The following is a 17042-nucleotide window of genomic DNA, read 5'->3' as shown; positions in this document are numbered from 1 at the left end:
TTTTCATAACAGTAAGGAGAAAATACCCAAATATACATAGAGTGGTGGAGTCTCCATCCCTGGAGGAGTCCAAGGAACGAGTGAATGTGGCAGTGCTCTGGTTTGGGTGACAAGGTGAGGACTGGTCACAGGTTGGACTCTATCTTGGAGGTCTCTCCCAGCCTCATGGTTCCACACATGGAATCACTTATCTTCAAACCATTAACACACTTGCCAATTTAAAACTGTAGTAAAACAACCATGAGTCCTTCACAGACTACACCTGGGAGGACCCCAGTGGGCAGAGCCCACAGATTTTAATTACTTCAAGTCAGCAGATTTTGGATTGTGAGGTGTTTACACATGACTTCCCCCAAGATGTGCAGCTCCTGGTGTATACCCCATCCCAAATGCCAACAAGGCTCCCTAGGAGAGGTGAGGGGTGCTGGTACTTACTGCAAGTTCCGCTGCTGAACATGGGAATTGTTTCAAACATCATCTTGTGGAACAGCAGTGCCACTGGTCTGTAATCCAGGTGATTCTTTAACAGGTAGCTATAGTAGTACACGTAGCGCCTCTGACTGGGAATTGTCACTCCCTAAACAGAGGGAAAACAAGAGTCAGAAACCTTGGAGCACATCAAGCCCAGAGGAACAGGTCATTCCAGGTGCTCCAGCACCTCTCCCACCAGGAAAGCTGAGGGAACTGGAGTCACTCAGCCTGAAGAGGAGAAGCTTTGGGGTGACCTCAGTGTGGCCCTCCTGTACCTGAAGGGGCCAACAAGAAACATGGAGAAGGAATGTGGAATGACAAGGACAAGGAAAATGGCTTCCCACTGCCAGAGGGCAGGGTGAGAGGGAATACTGGGAAGGAATTGTTCCTGGGAGGGTGGGCAGGCCCTGGCACAGGGTGCCCAGAGCAGCTGTGGCTGGAAGTGTCCAAGGCCAGGCTGGATGGAGCTTGGGGCAATCCTGGATAATGGATGTGGCAGAAGGGCTGGAACTACCCTCTGAGGTCCCTTCCAACCCCAACCCTTCTGTGATTCTGTGCTCTCCAAACATCCTTTTCCAGCAATGAAGCAAAGAATGCAGATTTTTGCCATTTCTTAAAAACAAACATCACAGACACCCTGAGGGTCATGTCAAAAATAGCCTCATGCTGCTGCTGCTTTTTTGGGATGGAGAGAATCAAATGTTCAACAGGAGGTGCCTTGAACATACTCTAAAGCATCAATACATCTAGGAATCCTAGAATCTACCACTACAGGAATTACATTCTGACAGCACTTTAAATCAAAAGACTAATGTTTGCTAATATCACTGTACTCAAGACTGATGCTACCTTCTCTTTACAAAACATCCTGGAATATTTTCCCAAAAATGTGGAAAGTTTTGTTAAAACAGGCCCAACAGCCCAAAGTGTTCAAACTCTGAGGTAAACATTTGCTTTGACAGCATAAAACTTAAGAATGTTTTTATTACTAATTTTAAATCAGATTAAAGGGAACATACAAGGGAACAGTCTTAAAGCTCTTTGAGCCAATACTTTCAAGTAAAATTGATAAAGATGAAAAATTGTTTAATTTCCCACAAAATACATTACATGGTCTAGAACAACTTGCAACAGCATCAGGAAGGAATCTTTCTGATTAAAACCGAATATGGAATTGGAATAAACTGGAGATAAACAAAAATTTTTCATACACAAGTCTGTGAGCATTTGGTGACAAAACCTAGACCACATATTTCTAGAAACTTTTAGTTTCACCTGCTTCACCTCACAACAGCCAGGAGCTAAGAGTAGGCAAAGTGCTTTTAATTTAGTAAATCTCTATTCTGCACACATGAAAATAGCCACTTCCTGCCATTTAAAAAAAAAAAAAAAGTTGATAATTATGTCTCCTTATCACTTGAGCTGCTTCTAAATTACACAAAAGCCCTTTCCCTGCAGCACTTGTACAATGACCTTCCCAAGCAGTCTTGTACACTGGCCATGGTTTGGCTCAGATGTCCCCAGTGCTTATCACACCCACTCCTTAAGGGAGCTCTCAAGTTCTATTTGCTGGGATCTGAGCTTTAGGACTGGGCAAATCCCAGCAGTGCCAGGCAGGAGGGAAGCACAGAGGTGAGGAGAACACATTCCTTCCCTGCCCTGAGCTTCCTTGTGCCATAATGGATGCATCCTATGGAAAAACCCCAGGACATCTGGCCAGGACAAGCAAGGCCAGGACCAGAACCAAGGGAACACTCTTACCCTGATACTCAAAGTCACAGCAAAGCCACTACTTGTCCAACAGGGCAGTTTTAGCTCTCCAGCCACAGTGTGACTGCCTGGAGACACAGCCCTTAGAGCCTGAGGCCCTAAAACCAGTCCCACCTGCAGCAGAACTCAGAACTTCAATTTCCAAAGGTCTGAATTCCAAGCAGAAATCTTTCATAACAAACTAACAATATTCCAAGGGGTGCAATCAACCACCACTCACTTTTACTTCAGAAGAATAAGGACAGGAAAGCAGTTCAAGTATTTCCCATCTACCAGCACCACCATTTTAAAATTGATGTGAGATAAGCTCCTCTTATCTGGCCCCTATGCCAGAGCTTCCCAGGGCATCCCAAACACTGTCAGGTGTTGCTCCTCTCAAGGTAGCACAGGCAGGACTATGAAGAACAAATATTTTGGAAACAGTATTTCCACACTCCCTTTAGGAACACACCCTACTGTGAGAGTGAAGCTGCAGCCTCAGAACAGACACCAGAGCTGCCATCAGACATGGGATCTCTGCTCTGCTCAGAGGGTCATTCTGAGGCTTCCTCACACAAAGTAATTGGTTTTCACTTCCTGTTCAGTTACAGAAACCACAGAAATACAGCATGGTCTGGGTTGGAAGGGACTTGCAGGCCATCCAGTGCCACCCCCTGCCATGTCAGGGACACCTTCCACTATCCCAGGCTGCTCCAAGCCCCATCCAACCTGGCCTAGCACACTTCCAGGAGTCCAGGGGCAGCCACAGCTGCACAAGCCCTTGTAAAGAGTCTCTCTCCATCTTTCTTGTCAGCTCCTTCAGGTACTGGAAGGCCACAATTAAGTCACCCCAAGGCTTCTCTTCTCCAGGCTGAAGAACTCCAGTTCTCTCAGCCTTTCACCATATGAGAACTCTTAGGAGCCATCCTTGAAAATAAAAGTGTATGGTGCTCAAAGAATGCTCCTGAATGGAACATCTCCAGCACCTGAATAGCTGATCCCTATCCACTGAGCTTCCTTCCAAGCCTAATCTTCACCACAAAACCCTCCAAGGCAGAAGCAGGAATAAATAAAGACCTTCTCCAGCTGTAGGAAGGTAAGCTGCCAGCCTTTGTCATCACAGTAGTGTGTCAGTAACTACCACAAGGAAAAAGTGGGATAAACCAATCCCTACAAACAGTGGAAGCAGCAGCTTCTTTAGAGGACTTTTGGGGGGGTTACATCTTCCCAAAGCTCTGACAGACAAGTAGAGCTCTCTATCCCATTTCAGAAAACAGTTTATCTCCTCTGGTTCAAAAGGAAAATAAAAGTCACTCCTGTTCTACAGCAGTGGAGACTGACAGACACAACCATGCAGCCCACACTTCCTAATCTTCACCTCTCCCTTCTTCTGAATAAGCTCCCCCCCACAATGAGCTTCAGAAGCCAAAAGGGCAGCTTGTAGAGGAAATAAAATACCCCATGAGAGGGTTTGGTCAGAGACAGCCTGGGCTCTGCCATGTCTTGTTGCCCAGCACAAGAACAGCCTGTGCAGCAACTCTGAGCCTCACCTCCAACAACTCTCACTTGATGGTGCAAAGGCCTCCCTGGAGCTGCTTCTCCCAGCAGACACTTGGGAAAAGCTGGCTCCAGAAGTACTCAGGGCTGTGCTCTTGACCAATTAGTCATACTTCCTCTTGCAATTAGACTCACACTTCCTGCCAGCACAGCCTGAGCCCTCGCAGCAGCACTGTGCCATGAGCATTAATGGCAGCAGTGATTGTAGCTGGGCTGTTCTCAGCAGCCACAGGTGCAGAGTGGGCACCTTGTTCTTGCTTTAAACCAAGAAAATCTGGTCCCTATTAAAGCCATTCTCCTTTACCATACCTATGTTGGCCCAAAAAGAAAGGAAAAAAAGGCATCTGCTTGTCCCTTTGTGCAAACAGCTCTTTGGATGCCTCATTGACTCTGAATTGAGGAAGTCAGTTACACAAAGGTGTGGTGAAATATCAAATCAGAGAGCAGCACTTGACATATCACGCTGAAATATGGGCCACAAGGGAAGAAAAGGCTCCAGAAACCTGCACTGGAATACCTGTTTATAAACACTACTGAAGGGTTATGTGAATCACATGCTGCCCACTGGCCACATCAAGATAACCATGCTCGAGTGAAGCTGGGAAGGGAAAAGTCAGAGACACTGAAACCAAAACAAGTGGCTGGTTACAGACAGTATTTACAGACAAGTAAACAAGGCTCTCACTCCTCCTGCTCACTGAGTTCTCTCTCCCATCCAAGATGCCCAAGGTACCCCTGGGTTACTGATAAACACCCAACTGACCTTGCAGAAACACAACCTTCTTTTCACAAAAGGGAAACTGAGGCACAGCATTTCACTGTGTATTTGTTCAGTTCTGTCATTTTCATGCTGCTTTATCCAGCTCTGGAAATAACCCTTATCAACAGGAGGAATCTACTGCTCATTCCCAGTCTCTCTCATGCACTTTTACCAAAAGCCACAAAGTTCTGATGGGAAACCCTGACCTTGTCTCCACTCCAGCATTACACCACTAAGTCTAACTAACTCAGCAGTACATGGAATAACAGCTCCACCTTGTCAGCAGAGCAAACTGAGGAGTTCCTTGCTCCTTCCAATGAACTAACTGCCAAATTCTAAAATTCCTTATGTGACACTTCTGCTCTCAACAGCCTTCACACACGAAGCTGCTCTTATTAGAGACCAACACACTGTGAAATTAATACTTTGTGTAAATACTCCAGGAACAGGGAGAGCTCTTTGCTTGAGGAGGTTGAAACTGGCTTGCAAGGATGATCCCCTTGGGATCCTCAACCAATACACTCAGGGAAATAATGGAAGATGAGCAGGGAAACTTGCTAAAATGACCTTAAAAGTCACATCTTATCTCTGGAGAAGATTTCAAGTAAGGAGGTTAAATTCTCATTGATGAGACCTAACTCTGCCAGAAAGGTAAACTATCCCTTACTGACAAGGGGCATCCAACAGTAAGGGCTTTCCAGTTGGGAAATATGCATCTCCAAACCCCATGACAGCAGCCAAGGGAACCTGAGGAGATGAACAACTTATCCATTCAGGCAAAATCAGCTGAAACAATCCTCTCATTTGAGCTGAAAATGCTGAATGAGAAAGGTCACTGCCCCACTGATGCACCAAGCAGCAGAACAGTGCTGAAAAAGCCATTTAAAACCAGGTCTTCTTGAACAGGACATGTTAAAACCTGGTTTAGTGTTATGACTAAAGGCTACTGCTGCTTAGGAAAGCTTTTCTATTTCCAACTGCACTGATCCAATCCTACTGGAGCTAAATCAGATATCACACTTAAAGGGTTTGAGCATCAAATGGATCTCAAGAAGGAAAAGCAGCAAGTTAAAGGTTGAGGGACAGAAAAACAGCAACAGCTCACCTTCTTGTCTCTGGTCCTTACTTCCCCATAGAAATCTAGGGCTTCTTGGGCCCTTAAAAACTTGCCTCGATGCAACAAATATGCACAAATCATTACACCAGTTCGTCCCTTTCCAGCTTTACAGTGGATTGCTGCCACATGATTGTCATCTTCACTTAGCCACTGGTCAAGATCTTCACAAAAAGGTTTGATGAGCTCCAGCTGTGGTGGGTTATGGTCTTCGAAAGGGTACTGTGCAACTGCAGGGAGAAGGAGGAGTTCATCAGAACCTCAAAAGGCAAAGCAAGCCCAGGTCACCTCTGGGACAAGCATGGAAAAATTAAGTTATTCAGCAAGCCCCCCTATCTTACATATTGATATGTGTTTTTAATTCCACTATTATTCAGGGTATCATAAGCACTGCAGACATCTCTCCATTAATCTGTTAACAGGCATCCTGCTCCACAGAGCAAGTATTTCACACCTCTATTGAACTGAGCTGCACAGGCTCTGTAACATGAATTTTCTAGAATTTAAGAGCATGCTGGCACACAGAATAACCTTGTGAAAAGCCATTACTCCAGCAATAATTAAACTACCTGCTGAGAGAGAACAGGGCCAGACCTCAGTCACTGAGCAGACAACAGGAACTTTGCAGAAAAATTACTGAACACAGTTGGGTCTACACTGGGAACAAAGTCTCAGAATCTGCTCAAAGGCCTTGTGAAACAAAAACCTGCCAGTTCCATATTTCAAAAAGAATCTCAGGTAAGGCACTGGCAATACTTATGGAGTTTAGTCAAAGCACTGAGCAAGGCTGTCCTTTCTGATGGGTGTATTCAAACACACTTTTCCATCTAGGGATGGAAAGAATTTCAAGCAATGCAGGAAATGCAAGAAAACTCAAGAGAGCAAAAAATAAGCAGTAAGCAGAGAGAAGCACCCAAACTTCTCCCAGCTCAGATCAAAGGAGGGACAGCATCACCCTGCTGAGCAGAACTGCACACAATGTTCTGGTGCAGAACAGCACTCGAAGTGCACCCCAATTCCACACCAACAGCCCTGGGATCTTAAAAACACAATTCTGCTTCACTTCAAAATTCTCAGCTAGAAACACCATTTCCTTTTCTGGGCTAAAAATGAATACATTTCATTTTTTTGGCAAGTGTCTGTACTGGTTTTGTAAGCACCACTCTGTAGTCACACATGCAAGGCTCCTTTTGATGAATCCCCAAGGACTCCAAGAGCACAAGTGAGGAATGAAGTTATGGAACTGCTGAAGGACTGCAGGACAAGTCCACAGCCTTTTGGAAGGCTCAACAAGTTTATTCACTCACAGTACAGACTGCCCCTTCATGTCCCAGAACAAATGAGGAAGCTGATGAAGTGAATAATCTTTGCTAAAGAGGCAACACATGTTCACAAATATTAACACACAAACTCTTCCACATGGAAGATCCAAAGGCTCCCCAAATGATCCCCAAAGTTTCATGTGAACTTAAATATGAAATTTGTTTAGAAATCCCTAAGAAAAGCAGCTGCAAAAGTGATGCAAATCTGTCTGTACAGCTTTGAGTCTATCACAACTACAGCCAGCAAGGTTTCCATGAAAGAGGGAGTAAAGAAGTCCTGAAAGAACAGCCTGAAAACTCCCAAGTAGTCACAGGATGCTGAAGATGCTTTCCATGATTTGGAATCAAGGCAAACCTTATGGTACTTTCTTCAAAGCTGGAGTGGGAAGATGAAATGAGTGCCCTGGGATGTTGTAGAGGGATTAAGAGGAAAGAAACATTAAGCTGCAGTGTCTTGAGCAGGGCCTGAGAAGGTGCAGTTCCTCCACAGATTTTGATTCCTTACAACGGAACACACAGCTTGGAGAATAATCCTGCTCGCTCTCCCAGTCCCTACACATTGCAAGAAGAATCCCATAGCACACAGAGTTTAAAAGAAGAAAGGAGTCTGTGGCAAAGCTGAAGACAATCCCAGCATGGAAGGATTTCAGAAACTGGAAAAACCATGGACACAAAGCTACTCCAAAGAAGATGAAGAGCTTTCAGTGTTTGGGGTTTAATGTCATGCAAGATCATCCTGGGTGAATAATGAACTATTCTGGTGCTTCAGGCTCAGTACAAATGAGAAGTTCCCTTTGCAGTCAGTTCACTTCAGGAGATTTTCAAGTAGAACTTTTGTTCCTCTGCTAAGGGAAGTCCTGAGTCACCAATTTGGTTATCTGAGGTTAACTAATTCGGGGATGAAAATGAAAAAATACAGCATGTCTTGTGCAGAGGAGCTGTGAAAGGTGCTGTCACAAACAGCCTTTGAGGCTGGGATTGACAGCAAAGGGAGCTGAGCACCCCCGTAGCAAAAAGCAGAAATTCAAGCAAACATATGTTCTGGCCATATTAGAACATGTCCTCTTCTCTTCTTATCCAAAGCACTGCTCAAGCAGATCCTAAAATACTTTTTTCTTGCTGGTGAGTATGGAGTGAGGTTTCAGGGCACTGTCATTCAGCATTGTAAGAGCAAATCAGAAGCACTGACGACTTCAACAAGACAATTTCAGTCCTTCTATATTCAGACATTAAGGCAGCCAATTACATTTTTGGTCACGTTCTAAACCCTCTTCATAACTAGATGGATGGTTTAAAATAATAATAATGAAAAATAGAAGTTGAGCCATTGCTATGATGCAGAATAAGCCCAAAACCTGTTAATCTCCTACGATTCTGTAGGCACAAGGACTCCTCATCTCCCTCATCTGAAGCACAGGAACCACAATTTCTGAGCAAGAAATGCTCCTCTGCTCAAAGAACAAAGGTAAATCTGTATTCATTTATTTATTACCTGGGGAGGTAATACTGACACCACAGCTATATCAGTCTCCATTCACAAGGACCTGGTCAAAAAGCACCCCTGAAAGATTCCCCACTGCTTTTGGCAGCTCTGCAGAATGTCTAAGACTCAACTCATCTCTAAGAGACTATCACATGGGAATTAACTTTTTTTTAGCATCTGAAGGTTCTGCTAGATCTTCCAAAAGCTGCTTTATACACATAGTGATAGTGGCTTAAGTGTTCTCCATTTTCATCCTTCATAAAAACCAGACTCCTCCTAGCCTCACATGTAAATTGTACAAGGAGTTTGTACTTCACTGAACTGAAACTTCTGTGTAACCCAGTCTGCAGATTTTTTTTTTTTTTTTTTTGCAACTGTAGACATTTTATTAGATCTTGATCTTTAACTATCAGGAACACACTTCTTTGAAAGCACCAAGAATATAGCAAGTTTTTCCAATGACTCAAAGCAATCTGACATCATTCCTTGTGCCCAAATCTCCTACATGACTATTCACCAGCTCCTCCTTTAGGCCTTCATTCACTGAGGTTTAAGGAGAACACACATTAGGCAGTAAAAACCTACCTCTGCAGTTAAATTTGGCGGTGTCATAATGTCTTTCAGCACATCTGAAAAAGAAAAATAGACAAGAGTTCTAGACAAGTCTCTGAGGCACTCCCAGCATCTGTCACACCCTGGAAAATCATGCATGCCCATCACCTTTATCATTGAAAACTAGAGGTTACACACAAAAAACTGTTCTGCAGCAGACTGCTCACTAAAATGTGAATTATTTTACTGAAAGGCAAATACTTACCCTCTGGTAATTGTAGTCCATGGCTATGTTTTAGTCAGTGTGACTCAATTCATGCAAGTATTATTACCTTCTCACCCTGGGCATGAGCAGCTCCAGCACTGGAGCAGCTTCCTGCTGCCAAACACATGAAGAGCAGGCAGCTGTGACCTTCATCCAGGGGATGCTGAGCTCAGAGCACAGGTCAGGGAGCCTCAGCAGCAGCATGGGTGCTCAGAGCAATGGGGATCACAAGGAAACTGCAGGAGCACCACAAGCCCCACTGAATATTATCCCAAAAATCACTGTATCAATCTGATTGGGACACTGCTCTGCCACTTGGCACTGATTCCTGAATTTAAGAGAGCCCTGAAGGCCTGGGAAACCCCTCAGACCTGAGAAATAGAACATTTCTGAAGGCTCTGGAGCTGCATCAGTCTCTCCCCACTCAGAGACCCTCTCCAGGTAGACAGGACAGCAAACCACAGTGGATTTGCCTTGCCCAGGGATAAACACCAGTGATGAGACAAACCACCCCTCAGCTGGGCTCTAACCAGCCAAACCAGCATACTAAAGAACTAGATGAGATCTTGGGGAAAGGGGAAGCAAGGCAAGAGTGGATACCCTCCAGAATTTCCCTTGGAGCTGCTCCCTGCAGGGAAGATGATGTGAGTGGAAGTGCAGTTCAGAAAGGAAAACTGAGAAGAATCCTGCCAAGACCAGCTTGGATGGGAACCTGAGCAACTTGATCTAGTGAATGGCATCCCTGCCCACAGCAGGGGGCTGGAACAAGATGATGTTTAAGGTCCTTCCAACCCAAACCATTCTGGGATTCTGTGAAAAAGGACACCAGGTTGAAACAACCACTGGAGTCACTTCAGTAGAGAAATCACACCTAGATCTTTGGTTCTGATTACAGCCTGTACTCTTCACAGGATTCCAAATCCCACACCAGCTTCAGGACTGCTATGAACTCATCTCTGCTTACCAGGTATGTTATGACTGCAGCCTTTGGAGCCATGTGGAGCTTAGCTGACACTTTCAGACCCTCAGACTTTTGGGCTGCTCCTTGTGTGACTGTAACTGGAGCCCCCCGGTGCTGCCCTGAGCTCTGCCCACGACACAGCCACAGGCAGGGACACAGGCAGCTCTGCTGGGGCTGTACATGCTCTCAGTGCTTCCCTTTCCCTCAGTTCCAGAGTCTTCTTGGCTCTGCCCTCTGCTAGGGAAAAGCCTGGCAGCTTTCACAGCTCCAATCACTTTGCTGACACGTTCTCTGGGCCAGAAGTGACCAGGTTAAGCTGGCAGAGGGGACTCACAAAAATATTATCTGCACTTGAGCCTTTGAGAAAGAGGCTGGATGCAGGATGTACATCCAAGAGAGATGGAGCAGCCAGCAGCACAGGAACTCTGCAAGCTGCTAGGAAGCAAAGCAGTTAACATAACCCAGGAAAGTTTCCTGCCTCCTTCTAAAGAAACACCCAGCTCAAACAGGGAGAAAAAGATGAAAATCTTCAAAACATTTAAAAAAAATCTACAAACGGGCAGAAAACCCATCAAATTTGGAACTTTGAGAGAGTATCATCAAGTAGGATACCATGAGGGATAAAAAAAGAGTTTTGTTGATACCAAGGATAGAAATTGAGCACAGCACATGGTTATGTCCCTTTCTCTGCCCTCTTCTGGGAGCTGAACACCACCAGTGTAGAGCTCCTGGCTCAGCTGCACTAAATTTGTGTGTATTTGCAGCAGAAATCCCACCAACACACACTCTGGGGACATCAGTGGGGCTTAATGCTTCAAGTGCATTTGGGGTGAGGCTTTTAAACATTATAATAACTCAAACAGCATCAGATCTCCAGATGAAATCTGAATATTTTTTTTTGCATTTTTGGGGTTAAGGAGGAGGCTGGCTGCTCTTAGGCTCTTCCTTAGCATTAAAGTGAGTTTAAAGCAACCCAGAAGCAGAGTGCTGCCAGCCAGGCATCCTCCTGATCAGTCATGGTCCAACTGCTGACAGAACTAGGGGCTTCCTCTGCCAGAGCCCAGCCCCAGGGACAGCAAGCACAGAAAATCCTCATTTTCATCATAATTCCTTTCTTTAACCACCTGCCTGCAGGACAGTTCAAGGAAACCCACTGGAGAAGATGGAGGTGATTACAACAGGGCAGGTGACAATCTGTCAGCATGGGAAGGTAAGAGATCCAAGTGGAAGAACAGAATTAAAGAGAATACTGGAGAAATAGCAAAGGGTTAAAGGCAAACAGGAGAGAAGCAACACAAGAAGGAAAATTAAACTGCTCAAACTGCTGAGAAGTTAAAATCCAAGATGTGAGGATGGGGCATAACTGGCATAGTTTCAGAAAAAAAATCTCAAAATCCTTTTAGATAAAACTGCTCAATACATACATTATTATCAACTTCATGGAACAGCTACCTTAAGGGAACTCAAATCCCATGACAGATTCTGAAATAATTCTGACTATAATCACTTAACTCCCCTGAACTCCCACCTCCTCCTTTGAAACACAGACAATAGATCCTTATTTACAAAAGAGCAGCTTGATCTGAAGAAATGGAGTTCTCAGGAATACCTGATGGATGCAATTCCTTCCCATCTCCTGACCAAACATTGCCACAATTCACCTGATGGCACTTTATGTGTATAAATTTTGCCTGCACAAGCATTAAGATCTCTCCAGACAGTTTTATCCCCCAAAATTTTTCATCTTGGAATGAATGAAGTAATTTTAGGAACACTCATCTGTGATTGTTTTGCAGTTAACAACAAGAAAATCAATTTTTATATAAAGAACCTGAAAACAAAAACCTTTGGCACACCTGGGCAAGTTTTTTCCACAGCTGAAAACACACAGAGCAGCAACAAAAATGTAAAATGCATTTGTCTCACCACTGCTCTTCTCACTCACAAACTTTAAAGCTGCTCCTGTGCAGGGCTGAGGGACTGAGCTGTGCTCTGCTTTGATCCTCAAAACAAGCAGGAGGCTTTGGGGAGGGCTGGTGAACCAAGGTTTGATTTTAAATGTTCCAGATCTCCAGAGCTGAGCTCCAGAAGATTCCACAGGAACAGAGCCAGGATTTACCTCCTCTACCTGCACCAGCATGCCAAGGAGCCATCAGCTCTTCTGGGAAGCACTGGCCTTTCCACCCAGAAATTGTATCCATCTATTAAAAGGACACTCTGGAAAGCTCCTAAGCTGGAAAATATAATTTTGCTACTGAACACTATGAAAGGTGACCAATGTCTCTCCTTTTTATGTATTTTTTTCTGCTCCAAAACATCTTCAATGACCACTGGAAGGTTCCTCAGCTTCTACTGTCACTTCTCTCCAATATCAGGGAACAACTTTGATTGATGCACAATCCTTCAGCTAATCTAGAGGCACATTTAAATCCTTATTTTTAAATACTTGTTTTAGTGACTGACAGATTACAATGTCATGCATTGCCTGGATTCCAGTACTACACTAATTTTTCTATTAATTGTAGCTATTTAAAAACATATTCATTAAAAAAAGTAATAAAGATGTAACAATTCAGAGAATTAATCTTCAACTTAGATTTTTAGGGAAAAAAATGAGGGGTAGGAAAACCATAACTCTTTGACATGACCAAATCATTTAAACAAATGAAATTAGCCTTTCTGCAGAACCAAATTTTCACATGAAAACATTACACTGAGAGAAGTCAGAAACCACCACCAATTGCTCCAACAGCTTTTTCAAGGTAATAAACAGGGACAGACAAAAAGAGGGAGGAAGCAAACAGAGCCTGGGTATCAATGCAGTTTGATTTTTAAAAAATTTGAGAAAAAACCCAGGAAAATATTCATTTGGCAACTGGACATTAATACATGAACAGAAAGCCTGCTGTGAATTACTTTTCACTTTTTAATCACATGGCCCAAGCTCCAGATGGGCTGGATGCCAAGTCATTTAAAAGCGTTCAAGTAACTCGAATACACACCAGCATTTCATTTAACCTCACTCAGCTCCACTAAATGAAGTACCAGTGCTCTCAATCAGGCTTAATTGTTTTAAGAAATGTGCAAAACATCTCCAGCTCTGCTTCAGGACAGCAACAAGCCACTTGCACTCCTCAGCTATTTTTAGAAGTCATTATTTTGGAGAATGCATCTTTAAGAGCATACTTACAGATTGTATATCTTGTAATGGTTTTTATGCTTTGAATCCAAAAACCTTCAAGAGGAAAAAAAAAAAAAAGTATGCATTAATATACATTGAATAATATTGACCTTAATTTACAGCATCCTTAAAGCACCAACCAGCATGTGCAGTTCTGCATTCCCAGTCCCAGCCCTGCAGTGCCCCAAAAATCAAGGGGGCAGCATGTTGGAAATCTCATCCAAACAATCCAACAGGATTGATATCATGACTAGTGCAACTAAGGGAACCAAGATCTGACCTGAAACTGAAATATTTACTGTACATGGACTGATTTCCTGATTCCTAAAACACCTGCAGTAAAGAAGCTGGGGAAGGCTTGGTTATTTTCAAACAGAAAGCAATGACTGCACCAGGTATCTGTTAACACTTCCTATTTAACCACCTATGTGAAATATTTTGCCATAAGGAAGGAAAGCAGTTAAAGTAACTCTTGTGTTTTAGTTCCAGCCAGAACTATTCACTTTAATCCCAGGTTTTTTAATATTTGCCACTGAAGTCTGTCCCCAGTGATATTCTGGGATTTGGAAGGAGGACCACTACACTTTTTCACACCCATTTCATTTCCATGCTCACTTTGGAACACAAATTTCCCATACAAGCCTCAGCGAGCCAAACTGCAAGCATGATTCATCAGGATTGCTGTGATTATATATGATGTGTCACCTGGCAATGTGCAAGAAAAAAATAACATGCAAATGTTTACACTTAACATCATCAACAGTGTGTATCTGCACATCAGCCAGAAGGAATTTAATTAGCCATGACAGAACATGCTGTTCAAATTGAAAAGAAACACTAGCTGCTAAAATCCTGGAAAGCTCAAGCAAAAACAAGCTCTGGTTATCAGTCATAATATTCCAAAAGAACCTAGAAGAGCCCTGTGGTTAAAGGCCTGCACTAAAATGGGAACAGATGTGAGTGCTCCTTGTGCAGCACCGAGTGTGAAACACTGAGTGAGGAAAAAAATTCCGACTCCCACTGGTGCCCCTGTTGGCAGCCTTGGAGAGCCTCTGGAAGATGGTGGACACAGGGATTTGTTTCAGGACACGTTCCTGTTTGTTAACACACACTGGAGAGCAAAGAGAGCTGCCTCTGCTTTTCCAGGAATATCCACAAAGTGGAGTATAAGCTTCCAGGCAAGGATTTTTTTAAGGACAAAATTCCATCCAAAACCTCTCCAAGTGTCAGTCACAGGAGACAGCCAGCAGTGCAGGCTGTACTTCTTATCCAGCATTAGCCTGGAATTTGTCAGGGTACCAGCTAGTCAGAAAAAGCCCACTGCTGGATCCTGGCTCAATACCAATTGCTCAGGAGCTCAAGCACCTTGGATTTCTGCATAAAAAGCACTTGGAAAAAAAATCCCCTATGACCAGAGCAGATGAGGACTGCAACATGCAGAATGCTGCATGATCACATTTTATTCTTGTTTAAAAATACAAGACAACAGATGTCATACTACTTGAGCATCCAGTTCCCTGCAGCCACTTAATCTACATCTCTGCTTATCTTAATTTGGTTGATGATGCTTTTAGGTGATCATTGCTCCTTTTGATCAGTGTTTATGGACAGCTTAATAATTATATTGGCATTCCCCTACTAAAATCTAGTTTACACATATCTACCTAGTCAACCACTAAAATGTATTTTCCTTCATCCAGAAGCTACTGAAATCAATGCTGTGAATGGAGGAAGGCCTTCAAAGACTCCTACCTATCAATATTTATTTACATTATTCCCATGTTAGATCAGATATTAGGAAGAAATTCTTGGCTATGAGAGTGGGCAGGCCCTGGCACAGAAGAAGCTGTGGCTGCCCCTGGATCCCTGGCAGTGTCCAAGGCCAGGTTGGATGGGGCTTGGAGAAACCTGGGATAGCGGAAGGTGTCCCTGCCCATGGCAGGGGTGGAAGTAGATGAGCTTTAAATACCTTCCAACCTAAACTATTCTGTGATTTATCTGAAGTCCAGCCTTTGGCCCTATCCCACAGCTGTCAAAGGAGAGGTTCATCAGGGACTGAATATCCCATCAGCTTCATGAAAAGGTGCCTCTGACTGCTGGGGAAGAAAGTTGGAGTTTGTGGGGTAGGAGGGACCTTAAAGCCCATCCAGTTCCACCCCTGCCATGGGCAGGGACACCTTCCACTATCCCAGGCTGCTCCAAGCCCCATCCAGCCTGGCCTTGGACACTGCCAGTGATCCAGGGGCAGCCCCAGCTTCCCCAAGCAATGTTTTTTTGTGTGAATTAGAGAACACAGCTTCCCCCTCTGTTAACAGCTCCAGCAGACACAGACACACGCTCTCTCCATGAGTGTTTGAGTGTCTCCTGCCTGCTGCACTGAACCCCACTGATCTGCCCAGCTCTGGAGAAGCAATGACTTCTCACCAAGACAGCAGAGAATGCAGGCACTGCACTTCCCCCAGCCAGGTCAGCTCCAGGCTCTGACACTTTCAGTGCTATTTGTGGATGGTGATTTTCGTCATGACAGGGGAACATGCAAAACCAACCCCCTGGAGCCCAGCTGAGTGCAGCTGTGCAGGGAGCCACTGCCTCCAGACCACTGTCAGGTGAGGCTGGCGTTCCCAGGGTGGGAACTGAGGAGCTCAGCTCACTTCTGTACCAACCTGGCTGCAATCCCCACAGAAATTCCAGCAGCCCTACTTCTGCCTGCCAACAGCTGTAGCATCATGGAATCCCAGAAACGTCTGGGTGGGAAAAGACCTTAAAGCCCACCCAGTGCCATGGCTCTAGCCCCATCAGCAACTCAGTTGCCTCCTCTGGACTTGCTCCAATAGTTCCACATCCTTCTTATGCTGGAGGCACCAGAATTCCAGGTGGGGTCTCACCTGAGCACAGGGGCAGAATCCCCCCTCCCCTGCTGCCCACAGTGGGGGCTCAGCCCAGGGCACAGGGGGGTTCTGGGTCCCAGCTCTCACCCACAGCACCCCCAGGTCCTTCTCCAGGGCTGCTCCAGCTGCTCATCCCCAGCCTGGATTGATCCCAGGGCTTGCCCTGACACAGGGGCAGACTTTGCACTTGACTTTGCCACAGTCAGTGTCACCCACAGAGCTGCTGAGCAGTACCAGCCCCTCTGAGATCCTGCTTGTCACTGTGCCCCCAGCACTTTCCCTGCAGCCACCCAGCCAGTGCTGTGTCCACTGGATGCTCCAGCCATCCAATCCAGGTCTCTCCAGCTCAGACACAAGGATGCCATGTGGGAACACTTTGCACAATTATGGGACACTCCCCCTGGCACCTCCTTGCTCACACACAGCCACTGCCTTCCCTGAAAACCTTCCTTCCTGATCCCAAAACCTTCCTTGTGATCCCCCTGCCCCAAAGGCTGAGTCTCTCATGGAGCTACTGTGCTCAGGACTTCAAATGATCTCCAAAGAATCATGACTTCACAAAAATCACAACTTCTAATCCTAAAACCACCAACTTTTGGCAGCTTCTACCAAGGGTTCAGTTTTTAATGCAACCTCTCACCTCTCCATTTAACTAAATTAATTACAACACTCCCCACCTCTTCCTCAATTGCAGACAGCAGTTCAGAGTAACAACTTTATTTAAAATTAAAAATTACAA

The 17042-nt window shown here is 44.7% G+C and overlaps 1 protein-coding gene across 1 annotated transcript in view; it reads right to left on the bottom strand.

Annotated features, from left to right (window-relative positions):
* The window catches only part of PTEN (phosphatase and tensin homolog), a 47764-nt gene that overhangs the window by 14143 nt on the left and 16579 nt on the right, over positions 1-17042 (bottom strand). Inside the window, exons 3-6 of the mRNA XM_056495535.1 lie at positions 13425-13469; positions 9042-9085; positions 5643-5881; positions 436-577 (exon numbers count right to left, since the gene is read on the bottom strand). Of these exons, the coding sequence (XP_056351510.1) occupies positions 436-577; positions 5643-5881; positions 9042-9085; positions 13425-13469 (470 nt within the window). The remainder of the gene's footprint in view (positions 1-435; positions 578-5642; positions 5882-9041; positions 9086-13424; positions 13470-17042) is intronic.

This window comes from Oenanthe melanoleuca, chromosome 6, assembly GCF_029582105.1.
Source record: "Oenanthe melanoleuca isolate GR-GAL-2019-014 chromosome 6, OMel1.0, whole genome shotgun sequence".
NCBI lineage: Eukaryota > Metazoa > Chordata > Aves > Passeriformes > Muscicapidae > Oenanthe > Oenanthe melanoleuca.
This window is presented reverse-complemented; position numbering and strand designations above follow the sequence as displayed.